At 46.6% G+C, this 17,083-nt stretch overlaps 1 protein-coding gene across 3 annotated transcripts in view; it reads left to right on the forward strand.

Moving 5' to 3' along the window:
- GPATCH1 (G-patch domain containing 1) overlaps window positions 1–17,083 on the forward strand; it is a 52,481-nt gene that overhangs the window by 8,956 nt on the left and 26,442 nt on the right. For 2 of the 3 annotated variants that reach the window (XR_016224709.1, XM_051846714.3), the window contains exons 3-10: window positions 88–173; window positions 1,261–1,421; window positions 2,027–2,124; window positions 3,621–3,679; window positions 4,422–4,664; window positions 5,911–6,058; window positions 11,357–11,436; window positions 15,767–15,971. Coding sequence is in view for 1 of the 3 variants with exons in the window: in XM_051846714.3 (XP_051702674.2) it covers window positions 88–173; window positions 1,261–1,421; window positions 2,027–2,124; window positions 3,621–3,679; window positions 4,422–4,664; window positions 5,911–6,058; window positions 11,357–11,436; window positions 15,767–15,971 (1,080 nt within the window). In the remaining 2 variants the exon portion in view is untranslated. Of the gene's footprint in view, window positions 1–87; window positions 174–1,260; window positions 1,422–2,026; window positions 2,125–3,620; window positions 3,680–4,421; window positions 4,665–5,910; window positions 6,059–11,356; window positions 11,437–15,766; window positions 15,972–16,402; window positions 17,027–17,083 lie in introns of those variants that run through there. The other variant, XM_089319124.1, reaches the window with a different exon arrangement.

The raw sequence follows: 17,083 nt of genomic DNA on the forward strand, positions 1-17,083 counted from the left end.
AGTTTCAAGTCTGTATATGTTACTTCATTATTTTGATATAAGCCAGAATGCTATCTAGGACTGCAAAGTCTAAACTCTTTTTTGTAGGATGGACACCCTCTACCTTTGTGTCTTCTCGCCAGAACAGAGCAGACAAATCTGTTCTCAGTCCTGAAGACTTCATGGATGAAGAGGTGGGTGTGCAAGACTTCAGCCGCCCGTTAGTTGGTGGGGTGTGTGGTGGCTGTAGCCAGAAAGTCCAACAATGTACGAATTACTTTTGTTTGTAAGGCTTTATCTTATAGGTATTTGTACTGCAGCACCCTGTCCATCTGTGGATTCTAGTTTACTCATGTAGCGTCTTGTGCTGGGTCAGTTTCTAAAGTCAGAAATGGAAAGGGAAAGCCACGAATAGGCAAATTTACTTGAAAAGCCACATTTGCCCCAAAAGTGCACTCTCTGTGGTGCTGAGCCTGTGGCTTTCCACAGCAACTCACACACACACTGCAGTTTGAGGAACAGGGAGCAACTGAAATTTAACCTGTGCTACCTTAAAACCCAGTCATGGACTGATACACAATAAAGTTTGTACAAAATACTTAACATTGGCTACTTAGGCTGCAGGTAAGAAGAAAGGCAGGCGCCCTTCCTGTTTTAGTAGCATAAGCTGTAAGTAAACAGACACCTAGATGTCAGTGGGGCCCCCAGCTGTTCCTTCTCAGCCGTCTCCTGCAGTTGGTGCCTACTGCCTCTCCTCGTGTCGTCGCATGGTGCACTAGTTCCAGGCGGCACAGCCAGAAGGACTGGACCACAGCGGAAGGGTGTCTTCCCTCCTGGTATCCTTTCTTGAGAGCAGTCCGCAGTCCTGCTGTGGATTTTCCTGCACATCTGTTGGGGGCCATCGTTTCACATGTCCATTCCTGAAGCAGTCCCTGGCAAAGGAAATGGGACTCAAATGACTGGCTTGCACAAGACACTAACCCCCGCTCCCTAGCCCTGCTCCCCTGATATTGGGGCACCATTCATGACGGGGCACAAAGGAAAGCAGGTGCCTGGACAACCTCACGGCTCTTCAAGGAAAGAGCTTGATGATGGCCTTTGCCCATTGAGGATGAGCTACTCACGCTTGTGTGTAAAGTCTGCCGCTCCGCTGCTCCTGGGCTAAACTTTGTAGTGTTAACTTTTTGTTTTATAAAAAAGAAATAAAGCTGGGTAGTGTGTCACTTTTAATTAGTTTCTAAATAAGGTTGTTCTGTGTGATTTTTTTTTCTTTTCCTGAAGGATCTCAGTGAATTTGGAATAGCACCTAAAGCAATTGTCACCACAGACGATTTTGCTTCCAAAACCAAAGATAGGATCCGAGAGAAGGCCAGGCAGTTGGCGGCTGCTACTGCCCCTATTCCTGGAGCCACTCTGCTCGATGACCTCATATCACCAGCTAAGTGAGAAGAATTTGATTCTGTTCTGCTCTGGGCATTGTGCTTTGCATCTGTAGGATTGTCTTACTTGTGGATAATTTGGTTGCAAGTAACAGATGCCTCCTTAGACTCAATGTCTAAGTGAAAGGTTCAAAAGGATGTTGTTTTATCTCTGTGTGGTATGCCCAGGAGTCCCAGCCGCTAGCTGTGCCATTAGTGCTCAAGCAGGCTGGAGAGCTCCTGGGAACTGGGGTGGCTTCTCTCCCCAACCTCCCTCGCAGGTTCTCTCCTGCCTGCCTCGTTCTACCGTCTCTTCCCGTGTTCCTCCTTGTTCCACTCCTGGGCATGAGGCCTGATATGGCAGCTTCAGGCCTTCATGTTTCCCAGGCCTCCTGCTCAGCACAGACAACTTAGAGTTTCCACATGCCCACTGCAGGCCCAGGAAAGAGTGTCTGATTGCTCTCCCCAGCCCCTCAGGCTGCGCGGCTGTGGTGGAGACAGCAGGCAGTTCTCATGTGGGCAAGGGAGAGTGCCCAGGCGGGAGCTGGGCAGGAACTCAGACACTGCTTATCTCGTACCACTGCTGATGTCATCCAAAAAAGTTCATTTTCTTTGCCTTGATATCCTAGATTATCTATTGGTTTTGAATTGCTAAGAAAAATGGGTTGGAAGGAAGGGCAAGGAGTTGGCCCTCGAGTAAAGAGAAGGCCACGCCGACAGAAACCAGGTATGTGTATTGAGTTGCATGAATTCTTTATTTAAAAAAAAAAAAAACTTTAACGAATTGATTTTATTTTAAAGGCAGAGAGACCAATAGACATATATTTCCCATCCTTTGGTTCATTCCCCAAATGTTCACAACAGCCAAGGCTGAGTCAGGCTGAAGCCAGGAGCTGGAACTCTGTCTTAGTCTCCCGGTGTGGGTGGCAGAGACCTGAATGCTTCATCCATCACCTTCTGCCTTCCAGGAAACATGTTAGCAGGAAGCTGGGACTTGAAGCCAGGCATTCTGATAAAGAATGCAGGCTTCCCAAGTGTTATCTTAATTGCTACACAAAATGTCCACCGTATTTCTCATTAGTTCTAGAGCATACTTTAAAAATTTTTAAATCTATTTATTTTAAAAAATCTGTTTTTTATTTTTTAAGGATTTGTTTTCTATTTATTTGAAAGAAAGAGTAATAGAAGGAGAAACTGAGAAAGTGATCTTCTATCCTCTGGTTCACTCCCCAAATGGCTGCGATGACTGGGGCTGGGCAAGGCTGAAGCCAAGACCCAAGCAGTTGTTATCATCATCTACTGCCTCATAGGTACATTAGCATAGAATAGCTAAAACTTTAACTGGCACTCTGATAGGGAGGCAGGAGTACCAAATGGTGGCTTACCTGCTGTGCCAGGATGCCCGCCTCTAATTATTTTTTTGTTTGAAAGGCAGAGAGAGACAGAGAGAGAGAGATCTTCTATCCACTGATTCCCTCCTCAAATGCCAGCAACAGCCAGGGCTGGGCCAGGCTGACGTCAGGGGTCTAAGAACTCAGCGTGTCCTTTCATGTGGGTGGCGGGGATCTAAGTACTTGAGCCACGGGGTGTACCAGCAAGAAGCTAGAATTCGAACTGGAGCTCAAGCATCCTTCTAACCACTATGCTGCATGTTGCCCCTCGAACACTCGAACATACATCTTCCTTTTTTTTTTTTTTTTTTTTATTTATTTACTTGGAAGGCAGAGTGACAGAGATAGAGATATCTTCCATCCACTAGTTCACCCCTCAATGCCCACAGCAGCCGGGGAAGGGCCAGACCAAAGCCAGGGACCCGGGTACTTAAGCCATCATCTGCTGCTTCCCAGGTACCTTAGAGGCAGAGATGCCAGGACTTGACCCAGCACTCTGATGTGGGGCACAAGCATCCCAAGCAGCAGCTGGACCCAGTGTATCACAATGCCAGCCCCAGCAATATTATTTTCTACTTACTTTTTTACCCTTATTCTCCTGGGACATCCAGATTGTGAGTAGATTTTGTGAGGACAGCAGTAGTTTGTTTTGGGTTTTCCATGGTGCCGAGGCAGCAGTGGTTCCTCACTGAGCAGGAGTAAGGTAGAAAGCTGGTGGAAATCTATTTCTGGTGATCTGCCTCTACCCCTGCAGCTGTAGCACCTTTTACAGGTACAGCCAGGTACCTCTGCAGAGTGTTAGTGAGTAACACCTTCGAAATCTCTGTTACAGATCCCCGTGTCAAAATCTATGGCTGTGCCTTACCCCCTGGAGGCTCAGAAGGGTCTGAGGTATGGTATGGGAAGGGAGGGCTGGCCTTCAATTTGGTACTGTAGCACCTGTTACTTTATGATTGCAACTTTTTAGGGTTGGAAACAATTTTAGAAACCAGTCGGATCCCATTAACATTAATACCCGTAGCCTAAAACTGCGCTTAGTAGGTCAGATAATGCCTTCAGCAACATGTCAGCACCGTAGACTCCCTGGTCTGCTCAGATGCTTCTCTTCCAGGTGTCTGTATTGGTATCATTGGTTCAGAGGTGTGATTTGGTCATTTTTTATTTTATTTTTATTTGAGAGGCAGAGAGAAAGAGAGAGAGAGAGAGAGAGAGAGAGAGAGAGAGAGATATAAAGCCTTCATGTGTTGGTTCAACTCCCCAAACACCCACAGCAGCTGGGGCTGGGGCTGGGCCAGGGCTGAAGGCAGGAGCTGCTAATTCAGTCAAAGTCTCCTATGCAGGAATCTAATCACTTGAGCTATCACTGCTACCTCTGGGATCTGCATTAACAGGAAGCTAGAGTCAGGAGTTGGAGCCAGGTATTGGACCCAGGTATTCCAGTGTGGGATGAGGACATCTTAACCGATGTTTTAACCACGAGGCCAAATGGCTGCTTCTGATTTAGTCATTTGTACCAGCACAAATGGCAGTTGGGAATGTTCTGTTTGGAATTAATCACTGCATTTTAAAGTAGTATATTATGGGTTTACTTTATGCCACACACTGACTCACCTTTATTCTACTTTAAACATAGGATGAAGAAGATGACTACTTGCCTGATAATGTGACCTTTGCCCCCAAAGACGTCACACCTGTGGATTTCACACCTAAAGATAATGTACACGGACTCGCTTACAAGGGCCTGGATCCCCACCAGGCACTGTTCGGAACTTCAGGAGAACATATTAATCTCTTCAGTGGGGGATCTGAGGGGACCAGTGATCTTCTTGGAGATGTTGGACTGAGTAAAGGAAGAAAGCTGGGCATTTCAGGCCAGGTAAAAGCGATCTGTCTCATACAGGCGGAACCGCGGACAGATGAGTGCCCTTTCCATGTTAGGGGTGCCCCATGGCAGACACTCATTAATCGTGGAACAAATGAGGACGTGAATTTTTTTGTTTTAATTTTATTTGAAAAGGAGAGAGAGAGAGAATGAGCAAGAGTGCAAGGCAGGAGACAGACAGGGATCTTCCATCAGCTGGTTCCTTTTACAAATGTCTGCTGGAGCTGGGCTAGGCCAAAACCAGGAGCCAGGAACTCAATTCAAGTTTCCAACCAGGGGAAGGGGGACTGCCTCCCCAGGTGTGTCTTAGCAGGTAGCTGGAATCCAAAGCAGAGCGGGGACCTGAACCCAGGCACTCTGATATGGGATGTGGGTAGCCCAAGCAGTGTCTTAACTGTTGTACCAAACACACACCCCTAGTTGAGGACTTTGAAGTGGTTATATTTCCCTATGGTACTTTTTGGAGACATGTAAAGCATACCTTCCTGATTTTAATGATGGGCTCCTGAGAGCTGGTGCCTAATGTTTTTGGTGGAGTTTGCCCTGCCAGGGTGAGGACTGCCTTCCTACCCTTTGGGACCACACAGAAGACCACTCTTACTTCTTTGTTTTAATAACAGACAATCTGCAGTCTGCCCCTCTGAGCTTAGGTCCACGTTTTCCTACCTCTTGGACTACTGCAAGCCCTAAGTCCTGAACACAGAGTTCACTTTTACTCAGGGAACTCGCATCCTGCTTCTGGGAGGATGGAGAGCTTGTGCTCTCAAGTCTGATCCAGACGTTCTTTCTTAAATGCATGTAGATGATGGTGACTTTGTCATTTCCCTGTTACCTTGTCTGTCTATACGTGTTTTTCCCCAAACCGTTTAACAAAAGTGAACTTGGAGGCTGTTTCCCACCAAGATAAGGAGTTCTCACAGCAGCTGTTAGAGTAGCAGTGTCCTCAGAACCAGCCCGGGCCTCAGTGATCCATAGATGAACATTTCTGCCCCTGCCCCGCTGCTTGGGTATAGTTTTCACCGCTCTTCCTGTGCTAGGACCTGAATCCAAGGTCGTGGAGGAGTGGCTTTCACTTCTGCTGACTGTTTTCTGTGTTAATCTGGGCCTCCCAGTTGTTACTCTTGGTGATCTTGAAGTGCTAATGTGGCCTGCTCCATCACATCCTTCAAGGACCTGTATCCTTCAGGGCACACCTACACTAGAACCTGCAGTTGCTCAGCTTAACACCTTGTTTTTGAAGGCTTTCGGTGTGGGTGCCCTGGAAGAGGAAGATGATGACATCTATGCCATGGAAACTCTATCCAAGTATGACACTGTGCTGAAGGATGAGGAGCCTGGAGACGGACTCTACGGCTGGACAGCGCCCAAGCAATATAAAAGTCAGAAAGGTAATTCCATAGACCCATACTCAAATGGTAGGAACAAATGTCAGTGTATCAGGGAGAAGGAACTGCAGGACTGACCCTGCAGTATCAGCCTCTGTGGAGAAGGGGGAAGCTGGTGAAAGATCCAGGGTCAGAAACAATGTGGGGAGAAGGGAAGCTCAAGTGTGAGAAGTAAGACAGAAGTGGACTTCAGAGCAGGTCAAGCCCAAAGCCAACAGTCAAGGTGGGGCTGAGGCAGGGAGGAGGGAGAAGTCTGGAATCAGGGCAGGGCTAATCTGTAGACAGGTGCCCACGTTGCAAGGTGAGCTGGAAGTGGGTCAAAGGGATACACTCAGAGCTCCAGAAACTGGGCAGGCAGCCAAAGGAGGCCAACTCAGGGACAAGTGGGAAGACCAGGCCTGGGACTGGATGGAAACTTGCAGCAGCCTGTGGCAAGAGGGACTTTGGCCTAGTATATCTCCTCATCTGAGTCCCTGGCTTATAGGGGGCTCTGCTTCAGATAAGAGGTGGGCATCTTGCAACACAATTCCAAGTCGAAGTCCATGTTGACTCACTTCCTTTGGCTCTAAGTAGTATTTCAGTTTTTCTGTCCAGAAAAGGTGCAGGGGAAGACAGTGTGGAGTCAGTATTAATCACAAGACATTTGGCATCAGTCAGCTCTGTGTTTGGATCCCAGCTGTCAACTGCCCAGCTCTGTGACCTTGGTTAGGTGAGGCTCCTGAGCTCTCTGGGCATCAGAAGCCTTATTTGTAAAGTAAAGATAAAGTCCACTCTGGATGTTGTCATGAGGATTAAGTGACATAATCCAGTGTTTGGCACAGTACCTGCCCCAGAGACTGAATAAACAGCACCTACTGTTCTTTGGTTGTGATGGTAACACCAACGTATATAAGTATGAGGATGAGACAGAGAAAACAATCGATTCTGGCATTTCAGCTGTAGTTGGGTAAATTTTGACCTAACACTTGTCAAATACGTCTAAGGTATACGTATTGAAATATGTTAAAATATCATAGAAGAGTATATGAATTTGAGCATCACCTTCATAAGTAATGTCTACTTTTCATTTCTAGAGGAAAAAGAGCAAGTGCAAACAGTTTGTAGAGGTATTTGTTTAGTGGTTATGAACACATATGGGATAGTCTGCTTGGTTCCAGTCCTGGATCTCCCTGTTTGTCAGCTGTGATTTGGGCAAGCTACTTAACCTGTCTGTGCCTTGGCATCCACGTCTGAAAAACAGGAGTTAGTGGCATGCCTAGCTCACGGAGAGTTTACTGGACATAAAGGCTTTAGGACGAGCATGGCACATAGCAAGCACTATGTAGGTGTGACTGGTCTCTGTTGTCATCGCCACAAAAAGAACCCAGGGTTTTATACTGGAAGGGTGTGTACTCCGTATCAGTAGGCATTTCCTCTGGGTGGCAGTTAAGTTATTTTTGCTTTCTTCTTTCGTCATTTCTGGTTTTTCTACCAAGACTATGTATTATCTTTATAACTTAGAAGATATATAATACTAACATAATATATTAGTTGTTATATTACACTTCAATGAATATATAATTACGTTTTAAATTATTTATATTTACATTATATTTTTCATTTTATATATGTAGCATACTAGGAATAATATATAATAATGTAATAGTTGCTACATGCTAGTTATTAATTAAAGGTACATTGGAAACTGGTGGGAGAATGAGAAGACTTTCAAAAATTCATGAACCAGGGCTGGCATTGTGGCATAGTGGGTAAAGCTGCTGCCTGTGGTGTTCCAGTCAAGTTCTGGATGCTCCACTTCCATCTCAGCTTCCTGCTAAAGGCCTGGGAAAGCAGCAGAAGATGGCCCAAGTGCTTGGGCCCCTGCCACCTGAGTAGGAGACCCGGATGAAGCTCCTGGCTTCTGGCTTCGGCCTGGCTTAGTCCTGGCCATTGGCAGCCACTTGAAGAATGAAGCAATAGATGAAGGATCTCTCTTTCTCTCTTTTGCTGTAACTCTGACTTTGAAATAAATATTCTTTGAAAAAAAGAGTTCATGAACAATGGAATTAGAAGATAAATTTATTTCGGTGCTAGTGCTGGCATTGTGGTGCAGTTAAGCCACAGCTTATGATTCTGGCATCCCATATCAGAGTGCTCCACTTCACTGGGCTCCTGCCACCCACATGGGAGCTCAGGATTGGAGTTCCTCGCTCCTGGGCTTGACCTGCCCTAGACCTGGCTTTTGCAGCCATTTGGAGAGTGGACCAGTGGATGTCAGGTTCTCTCTTTCTTGCTGTGCCTTCCAAATAAATAAATAAATCTTTAGAAGAATTTATTTTGGTGCAAAAAATTTTGAAATCTGTATATACAATGTATCTTTGAAAAGTTTGTGAAAAATGTTTATTATGAGAAAACTATGTGTGAAATTTTTTAAGTCTTATTTAAAATTTTTTAAAATATGTGTTATTTATGTGAATGGCAGAGTGACAGAGAGAGAAAGATCTTTCATCCTCTAGCTCACTCCCTAAATAGCCACAACAACCAGGACTGGTCCAAGCTGGAGCCAGAAACAAGGAACTTTATCCAGGATATGGGTGCATGTGGGTGGCAGGAGCCCCAGGTGCATTAGCAGGGAACTGGATTGGAAACGGAGTAGCCAGGATTAGAACCAGTGCTCCAATATGGGATGTGGATGTCCCAAGTGGTGATTTAGCCCATTGTGTCATAACTCCCAACCCTTAAAAATTTTTAATTTCATTTTTCTACAAAATTTTTGAAGTACTCTTATATTAACATGTATTATTAGTGGTATTAACTATTACAATAATAGTAATAAATAATAATAAATATATTAACCAGTATATTATAGATAACACCATATATTAATTAATATTAATACATTGATATTAATAAGTCAATGCTAGTAATGATGAGTGACATATTGTTTTGTTTTGTTTTGTTTTTTTTTTTTTTTTGACAGGCAGAGTGGATAGAGAGAGAGAGACAGAGGGAAAGGTCTTCCTTTTTGCCGTTGGTTCACCCTCCAATGGCCGCCGCGGCCGGCGCGCTGCGGCCGGCGCACCGCGCTGATCCGATGGCAGGAGCCAGGAGCCAGGTGCTTTTCCTGGTCTCCCATGGGGTGCAGGGCCCAAGCACTTGGGCCATCCTCCACTGCACTCCCTGGCCACAGCAGAGGGCTGGCCTGGAAGTGGGGCAACCGGGACAGAATCCGGCGCCCCGACCGGGACTAGAACCCGGTGTGCCGGCGCCGCTAGGCGGAGGATTAGCCTAGTGAGCCGCGGCGCCGGCCTGACATATTGTAATATATATATTTGAATCTGCCTTTTGAACCAAAGCTTTCACTTTCCCTTTTACAGTACCTTTGCCCTGGCTGGATTACTCTCCTGCCCAGTGAGCTCCCCAGCCTCCCATCATTTGTCTCTGCTGTGACCCCTCTTGAAGCGGCCTCTTTCTCATTCTCAAGACCACACTATCTATAGTTTTTTTTTAAAAAAAGGTTATTTTTCACAATTTATGTACATAAAACCTTTCTTTTTAGCAAAGCTATTTATTTATTTGAGAGCCAGCGAGCAAGAGAAAGAGAATGCTCTCAGACACTGGTTCACTCCCCAGCGGCCTTCATTGTAGGACTGGGTGGATCTGGAGCTAGGAACTCAATCCAGGTTTCCTACACGGGTGGCAGAAATACAGCTACTTGAGCCGTCACCACTACTTCCCAGGGTGTGCATTTGCAGGAAGCTGAGATCAGCAGCTGGAGCTGGGTGGCAAAGGCAAGCACTCCAATATGAGATATGGCATTTTTTTTAAAGATCTATTTATTTATTTGAAAGTCAGAGTTACAGAGAGGAAGAGGCAGAGACACACAGAGAGACCTTCCATCTAGTGGTTCACTCTGCAGGTGGCCACAACAGCCAGGGTTCAGGAGCAGGAGCTTCATCTGGGTCTCCCACGTGATTGGCAGGGGCCCAAGCCATCTTCTGCTGCTTTTCCCAGGAATTAACAGAGAGATGAATTGGAAGTGGAGCAGCTGAGACCCAAACTGATGCCAGTGTGGGATGCTGGTATCACGGGCAGCAGCTTTACCCACATCCCTAGGATGTGGGCATCTTAACTGTTGTCTTAACTGCCAGGCCAAATGTGTACCCCACATCTACAGTTTTGATTATGGGTTTCTTTGAGTGGATCTATCTTTATTTTACTCGGTCACCATGATTGGTTTTTAAATTGTGCATTGTTTTTCCACAATCAATACAACTATAATGAGTATTCTTATGTTTCTATCTTTATGTACATTTGTTGTTTATTTCATCAGAATTCTTCAGAATAGTAAAATTCTGGATTATAAATGAATTCAAAATTCTTAGAGTGTGAAATTTTATCCAGGTTACCTACAGAATTTTAGGCACTCTAGAGACTGGTAGAAACAAGAGCTGAAGTACAAAGAAGGACTCTGTGGGGAGGGTGGTTACACAATGGTGCTGTGTTATCAGCGGTCAAACCCTTAGCTCACCTGCACTGCAGGCTGCACCTGCTTCAGGCTGAGCACCTTACTGTGTAAGTGTTCATGGGTGTCAGGTAGACGAGGCTTTTGGGTACAGAAATTGCAGTTCGTGTGTCTGCGCTTTTGGTGTGACCACTAGGTGCAGGAAATCCTTGAGAAGCAACCTTTGTGGCTGGGGTTGTCTCCATGACCAATGGACAGTGCCCAGCTCCAAGTCAGAGGGCGTTGGTCATTCCATGTCCTAAGTTTGTGATCTTTATCTGCTGTTAAAAATTTCATTTGAGACAAAGACAAAAATGCCTTTCAATCTGTACTAAGATTAGATTACAGGCTGACCTGGTTGTATTGCCTTTTGTGCCTTATCTGGATTGTTCCTAAGGAAACTGGGAGATAATATCCCATGCTGCTTCATTTAGTTTTAGAAGTGACTCTCCCACAGTTAAGATTTTAATTTTTACCCACATTTGTTTTTCTTGATCTTTCACTTCTTAGGGGGTATCTCTGTTGCCACTTGGCCTAGGATCTATGGTCCTTGTCTAAAAATTACATTGAAGTGCTGCCTGGGAGGGTTGTAGCCTTGTGATCTGGCAGCCTAATCGGCTCAGGGTGGTGTGGGCTAGGCCCACACCAGTCACTGAGTCAACAGGGGTGTGAACACCTGACATGCCTTTTCTGCCACCTGTGAGTGATATCACATTTGACACGCACTGTTTATGTTCTTGGAGAGAAAAAGCTCATGTCTTTTGTCTTATTCTAGTTGTTTCTATTTCGGAAATTAACTAGTGACATCATTCTTGTAGAATCAGAGAAAGATCTTCGATACGTTGGCAAAATTCTGGATGGATTTTCCTTGGCTTCTAAACCTTTATCTTCTAAGAAAGTAAGAAAAACTTTTTTTTCCCCTGATTTGCTGCTTAAAAGTTTGCTGCTGTGTAATCTGTGTTGTCATATTAACCACTGAAAAGATACATAGATTCTGTTTTCTTAAAAGCAACAGCCTAGTAACCAGTGATTGTCCAGGAAAACATCATGTATAGTATGCACTGGCAAGGTCTAGTCAGTAGCCACATTGTTTCAGAACATCTAATTGCTGACCTCTGAAATCCGAACTTCTCATTCTGAGGGAGTGCTATTTCCTTTAGAAGAGATGCACATTAGAAACTGGTGGAGAATGAAACTGATGTGCCTTTTAAAAAGATTTATTTGTTTATTTGAAAGGTGGAATTACAGAGAGTGGGAGAGAGGGATGGAGAAGAAAGAGAGCGAGCTTCCATCTGCTGGTTTGCTCTCTAAATGGCTGCATCAGCTGGGCCACTGATGACCAATCCTGGCCAGGCTGAAGCCAGGAGCCTGGAACTCCATCCGGGTCTCCCACATAGGTGCAGGGGCCCAAGCACTTAGGCCATCTTCTGCTGCTTTCCCAGGTACATTAGCAGGGAGCTGGATTGGAAGTGGAACAGCCGGTGTCGCTCCCCCTCTTCATGGAGGAACGACACAGGACCCTGCGCTGTTCTTTTGTCTGCTCGGCCCTCCCCGGGTTTGCTGCTGGTTCTTCCCGGGTTGGCTACCGACCCTTCCACCTCCGTGGAAGGGCGGTTCCCCCTGGCCACTTTCCCCACTTCCGCAGGGGAGTGGCACACCGCTGGCCGGTTCTCTCGGGGGCTGCACAGGTGTTCCTCTTAGCTGTTCCTGGTGCATGTTGTCTCTCTCCTCCTTTATAGTCCTCTTCACCAATCCCAACTCTGCTACCCACACGCCGAGTACGCTGCTCTCCTCCAATCAGGAGCAGGTCCTACAGTTTATTGGTTGAACTGGAGGCAGCTGTGTAGAAGCTGGTACTCCCTTCTCAGCGCCATATTGTGGGAGAGCAGATGCATAGAATAAGTCTTAATTCCAGTAACAGTCTAGTCCGAGTTGCTCCCCACAGCCGGGACTATAACCACTGCTCATATGGATGCCAGCATTGCAGGTGGTAGCCTAGCCCCCTGTGCCACTGGCAGGCCCCAGTTGATGTAATTTTAAGGAAAAGGAGAAAATGTTTAAAAGGCCATCATAACCCGCAATCCTGACTCCTCCCAAAGCCAGTGTGGCCGAGGTATCTGGACCGTAGCAGGGGCTGAGCCGAAGGGGGATAAGGGAGACAGCCACACTCATTGCAGATGGTCTTGTTTGTGGGATTCTGTTATGGCCACAAGTGAAGATCTGCTCTTAGGCCCAGTGATGTCCTCCCTTTAATGCCCACCAGAGCCGCGTGCTCACAAGCGCGTGCTCAGATCCAGTTGTGAGTTCCGGCCATCTGCCTTGTTGGCTTTCCTTTTTCAGATTGTTCCTCACAGCAGACAGCATTTTTTGTTTCGATCAGCAGACATAGACATTTGCCAGGTACCTCTAAGACCTGGCCTGTGACCCTCACGACAGGACTGACCAGGGACAGCACAGTTGAAAAACCACATTCACAATTTCAGTGGCTCTTAGTCCTTTTGTCCTGAGCCTTACGGTGTTCTAACAGGACTGGGGTGTATTTAGAACAGGCTTGGGCACAGAGGGAGCCTCTAGAATGACCAGAAATGTCAAATGACATTAAAGGAGAATGTGGGTTTTATATGTATGAAAACAAGGCACAGTTTAAAAAATGGCAGAGAAGTACTCTCCCGACTTAGGATTCAAGGATAAATAATACTAATTCCAGCCCCAAATAGTTGCTATCCTGTGAGAGTGCCAGGCACCCAGATGTGGTATGGAGGGTGCTAACCAGCCCCCTGCTAATGTACCTGTGCCCTAACTGGAGAGACGGAGGTGTGGGAGGCTCCTGAGGGACTCCTGGCTGAGGAGTCTCAGGTGGGGATGGCTCAGGGGAGGGCTGTGTTCACCTAGCCTTTCACGCATTGGGCGAGTTTTCTGGATGGGTGGCTAAGAGACCCAGCCTGCGGGTCTAGAGCTGAGCGGAGCCATTTGGCCGAGGGAAGGAAATGCACCGAGTTGACTGGTGGATATAAAGGAGAGTTGTGGACACAGCCTTCAGGCTCCGCTGGACTTTTGTGCGGTGGTCACGTGAGAGTGTTTTCTGGCTGACTGGGGGATCTGCATGTTTTAGAAGGGTGGTCGAGCTAGACAATAACAAGTGAGGTTTCCTGACAATGGTAGAGCCCTCTGTTGTGGGCTTTTCTTTTCTTTTTCTTTCTTTCTTTTTTTCTTTTCTTCTTCTTCTTTTTTTTTTTTTTTTTTAAGATTTATGTATTAATTTGAAAGGCAGAGTGACAGAAGCAGAGGCAAAGAGAGACAGAGGTCTTCATCCACTAATTTACTCCCCAAATTACCGCAATGGCTGGAGCTGGGCTGATCCAAAGCCAGGAGCCAGGAGCTTCTTCTGGGTCTCCCACACGGGTGCAGGGGTCTAAGTACTTGGGCTATCCTCTGCTGCTTTCCCAGGTGCATTAGCAAGGATCTGGATGGGAAGTGAAGCAGCCAGGACTTGAACTGGCCTCCATATGGGGTGCCAGCACTGCAGGCTGCCACTTTACCCACTATGCCACAGAGCCAGCCCCTCTCATAGACTTTCATAGTGCTAGCTGCCCAGCCCAGGCTGTGCCTCACCACCTACTGGGAAACTTGGAGAACTCCAGTTGTATCAGGCTGTCTGGGGCGGGACATAGGTGTCAATAGTTCTTTTTTTAAATTTATTTTCTTGATCTGAAAGGCGAAGTAACAGACATGACAGAGAGGTCTCCCATCTGTTGGTATACTCCTCAAATGCCTAAAACAGCCAGGGCTGGGCTAGGATGAAGCCAGGAACCAGGAACTCGAACTGGTGCCATGTGGGATGCCAGCATTACAAGCAGCAGTTTAACCCGCTGGGCCACAGCACCAGCCCTATGAGATAAGAACTCAATCTGGGTCTCCCACAAGGGTGGCAGGGACCCAAGTACTTGAGCCATCACCTGCTACCTGCCATTAGCAGGTAGTTTGCACATTAGCTGGTAGTTGGAATGAAGAGCAGAGGTGGGACTCAAATCCAGGCACTGTAATACGGAATGCAGGCATGCTAAACAGAGGCTTAACCGCGTGCCCAGTGCCCACCCCAAGGCATTAGCATTGTGGAAATTCCACGGCAAGTTCAGTGTGCACCTGGGGCTGAGAGCCACAGTGAGCAGGGCTCAGGGCTTCACATGTTACAGAGTTTCACAACTTTCAAGTAGTTTAAACACCTGGAAAAATAGGTGTGTCCATAAATATGTGTTTGTTAGACCAAGAGCAAAAGAGACCACACAGTGTAGTTGTTTAAAAATATCCAGTACCGTGCTTTCTTTTTTCTGTTCTACTATCATTAATGCCTGTTAGAATTAAAAATACCTGAATTTCACAAATATATTTCAATTTCAGTTTAGTCAGCTTTTGAATTAAAAATATCTGGGATTGGGGCCGGCATTGTGGCACAGCAGGCTAAGCCGCTGCCTGCGGTGCTGGCATCCCATATTAAACCACCAGTTCAAGTTCCAGCTGCTCTATTTCTGACCCAGATTCCTACTAATGTGCCTGAGAAGGCAGTGGAAGATGGCTTAAGTACTTGGGCCCCTACCAATCATGTGAAAGTTCCAGTCTCCTGGCTTTGGCCTGGCCCAGCCCCTGCCATTGTAGCCATTTGGGGAGTGAACCAGCAGATAGAAGATCTCCCTCTGTATCACTCTGTCTTTCAAATAAATGTTTATTTAAAAGAAAAAAAAAAAGCAAACAAACCTGGGATCAAAAAACAAGGTCTGAAACTTCAATTTGGAAATGAAATATAACCTGCAAAAAAAATTCTGAATTTAAATTTAACTAATTTGAAATTATTGCAAAGCTTTGAATCATACTTTTTAAAATATTCTGCCTTATAGCAGGCCAGCTGTGCAGGTGGGATGCTGTGCCATGTTACCTGTGATCACCCTCACTGTCTCTTCATATAAACATGCATGTTAGCGTCTCTGTGTAGAAGAGGGCAGGGATGATGTTTCGAGCATCTGACCATTGGAATGGTGTGGTTCTGGTGACCCTCTGGGGTCCAGATGGGTGCTGGCTGGACACCAGGCTGGCCTGTTCTGGTGCCACCTCCTTTCTGAATGTTAACCTGGAAGGGGCGGGGTTAGAAGTGCTTGGGAGTAATAGGTTTTCTTGATGAAAGCAAACATGATATTTTTGCAGACTCCATGTTTTCTGGGTTTTGTCTTGTTAAGATTTATCCTCCACCTGATTTGCCAAGAGACTACCGACCAGTGCATTATTTCAGACCAGTGGTGGCCGCAACCTCTGAGAACTCCCACTTACTTCAGGTGTTATCTGAGTCTGCTGGAAAGGCAACACATGACCTAGGGACACACAGTAGGCACCAACTGAATGCCTCCAAGCGTGGGGAGATGCTCGGAGAGACGCCTGTTCAAGGTATGTGCCAAGGAGAAGATTGAAATCATTACTTTAAAATAATCTGAATTCTCAAAATCAAAATGGAAACTGTTTTCCCAGCCGGCGCCGTGGCTCAATAGGCTAATCCTCCACCTTGCGGCGCCGGCACACCGGGTTCTAGTCCCGGTTGGGGCGCCGGATTCTGTCCCGGTTGCCCCTCTTCCAGGCCAGCTCTCTGCTATGGCCAGGGAGTGCAGTGGAGGATGGCCCAGGTGCTTGGGCCCTGCACCCCATGGGAGACCAGGAAAAGCACCTGGATCCTGGCTCCTGCCTTCGGATCAGCGCGGTGCGCCGGCTGCAGCGGCGGCCATTGGAGGGTGAACCAACGGCAAAAAGGAAGACCTTTCTCTCTGTCTCTCTCTCTCACTGTCCACTCTGCCTGTCAAAAAAAAAAAAAAAAAAAAAAAAAGAAACTGTTTTCCCATGGAACAGCCGATGGAACAGTGTGCAGAGCGTCTCCTGGAAGCTTATTTTCCATTCCAGTTTGGGTTGTGTCACTAAAATCACAATCCTTGCCCTAAGCTCAGCTGTTTTCAGACTTAAATAATCATCTAAGAGTAGGGTTAAAGCCAGGGACTGCTCAGCCCGGGGAGGCGAGCTTTTCCTCCCTGGGTCGGGGAGAGGTTGTGAAGCTTTTCCCCATAAAGCCTGAGGGGCAGTTGTGTCTGAGGGGAGGTGGAAGTGTGCGAGTCCCCAGGAGGCAGCAGACAGACCGCTGGGAGACGTGGCCGTGGATCCTGGGGCCCATGCTCAGCAGCTTTGCCATTTGGGAGTCCGATCATTGTCTCAAACACGAGAGGCTTCAGAAAGGTCATGGGAAAACGGAATTAGAAGTTTATTTGGATGCAAAAATATTTGAAACCTATACATAGTTTTTTCATAATACATACTTTTCATGAGCCATTTCAAGACTTCTCATATAATCAAGCCAAACAGACATCTGGGTTCCCCTCGATTTTCCCCGAAGTTGCTCTTCCTCCAGTCTTCTCCATCTCACTAAGTGAACCACCAGTGAGCACTGCTCGGGCCGGCAGGTAGGAATCTCGATTGCTGGCCTTTTTCCCTCCTCCTCTAGCCCTACCAGCAGTTCC

The sequence above is a fragment of the Oryctolagus cuniculus genome, chromosome 18 (genome assembly GCF_051225735.1).
Source record: "Oryctolagus cuniculus isolate XC-2025 breed Fujian yellow rabbit chromosome 18, ASM5122573v1, whole genome shotgun sequence".
NCBI classification, from domain to species: Eukaryota; Metazoa; Chordata; class Mammalia; order Lagomorpha; family Leporidae; genus Oryctolagus; species Oryctolagus cuniculus.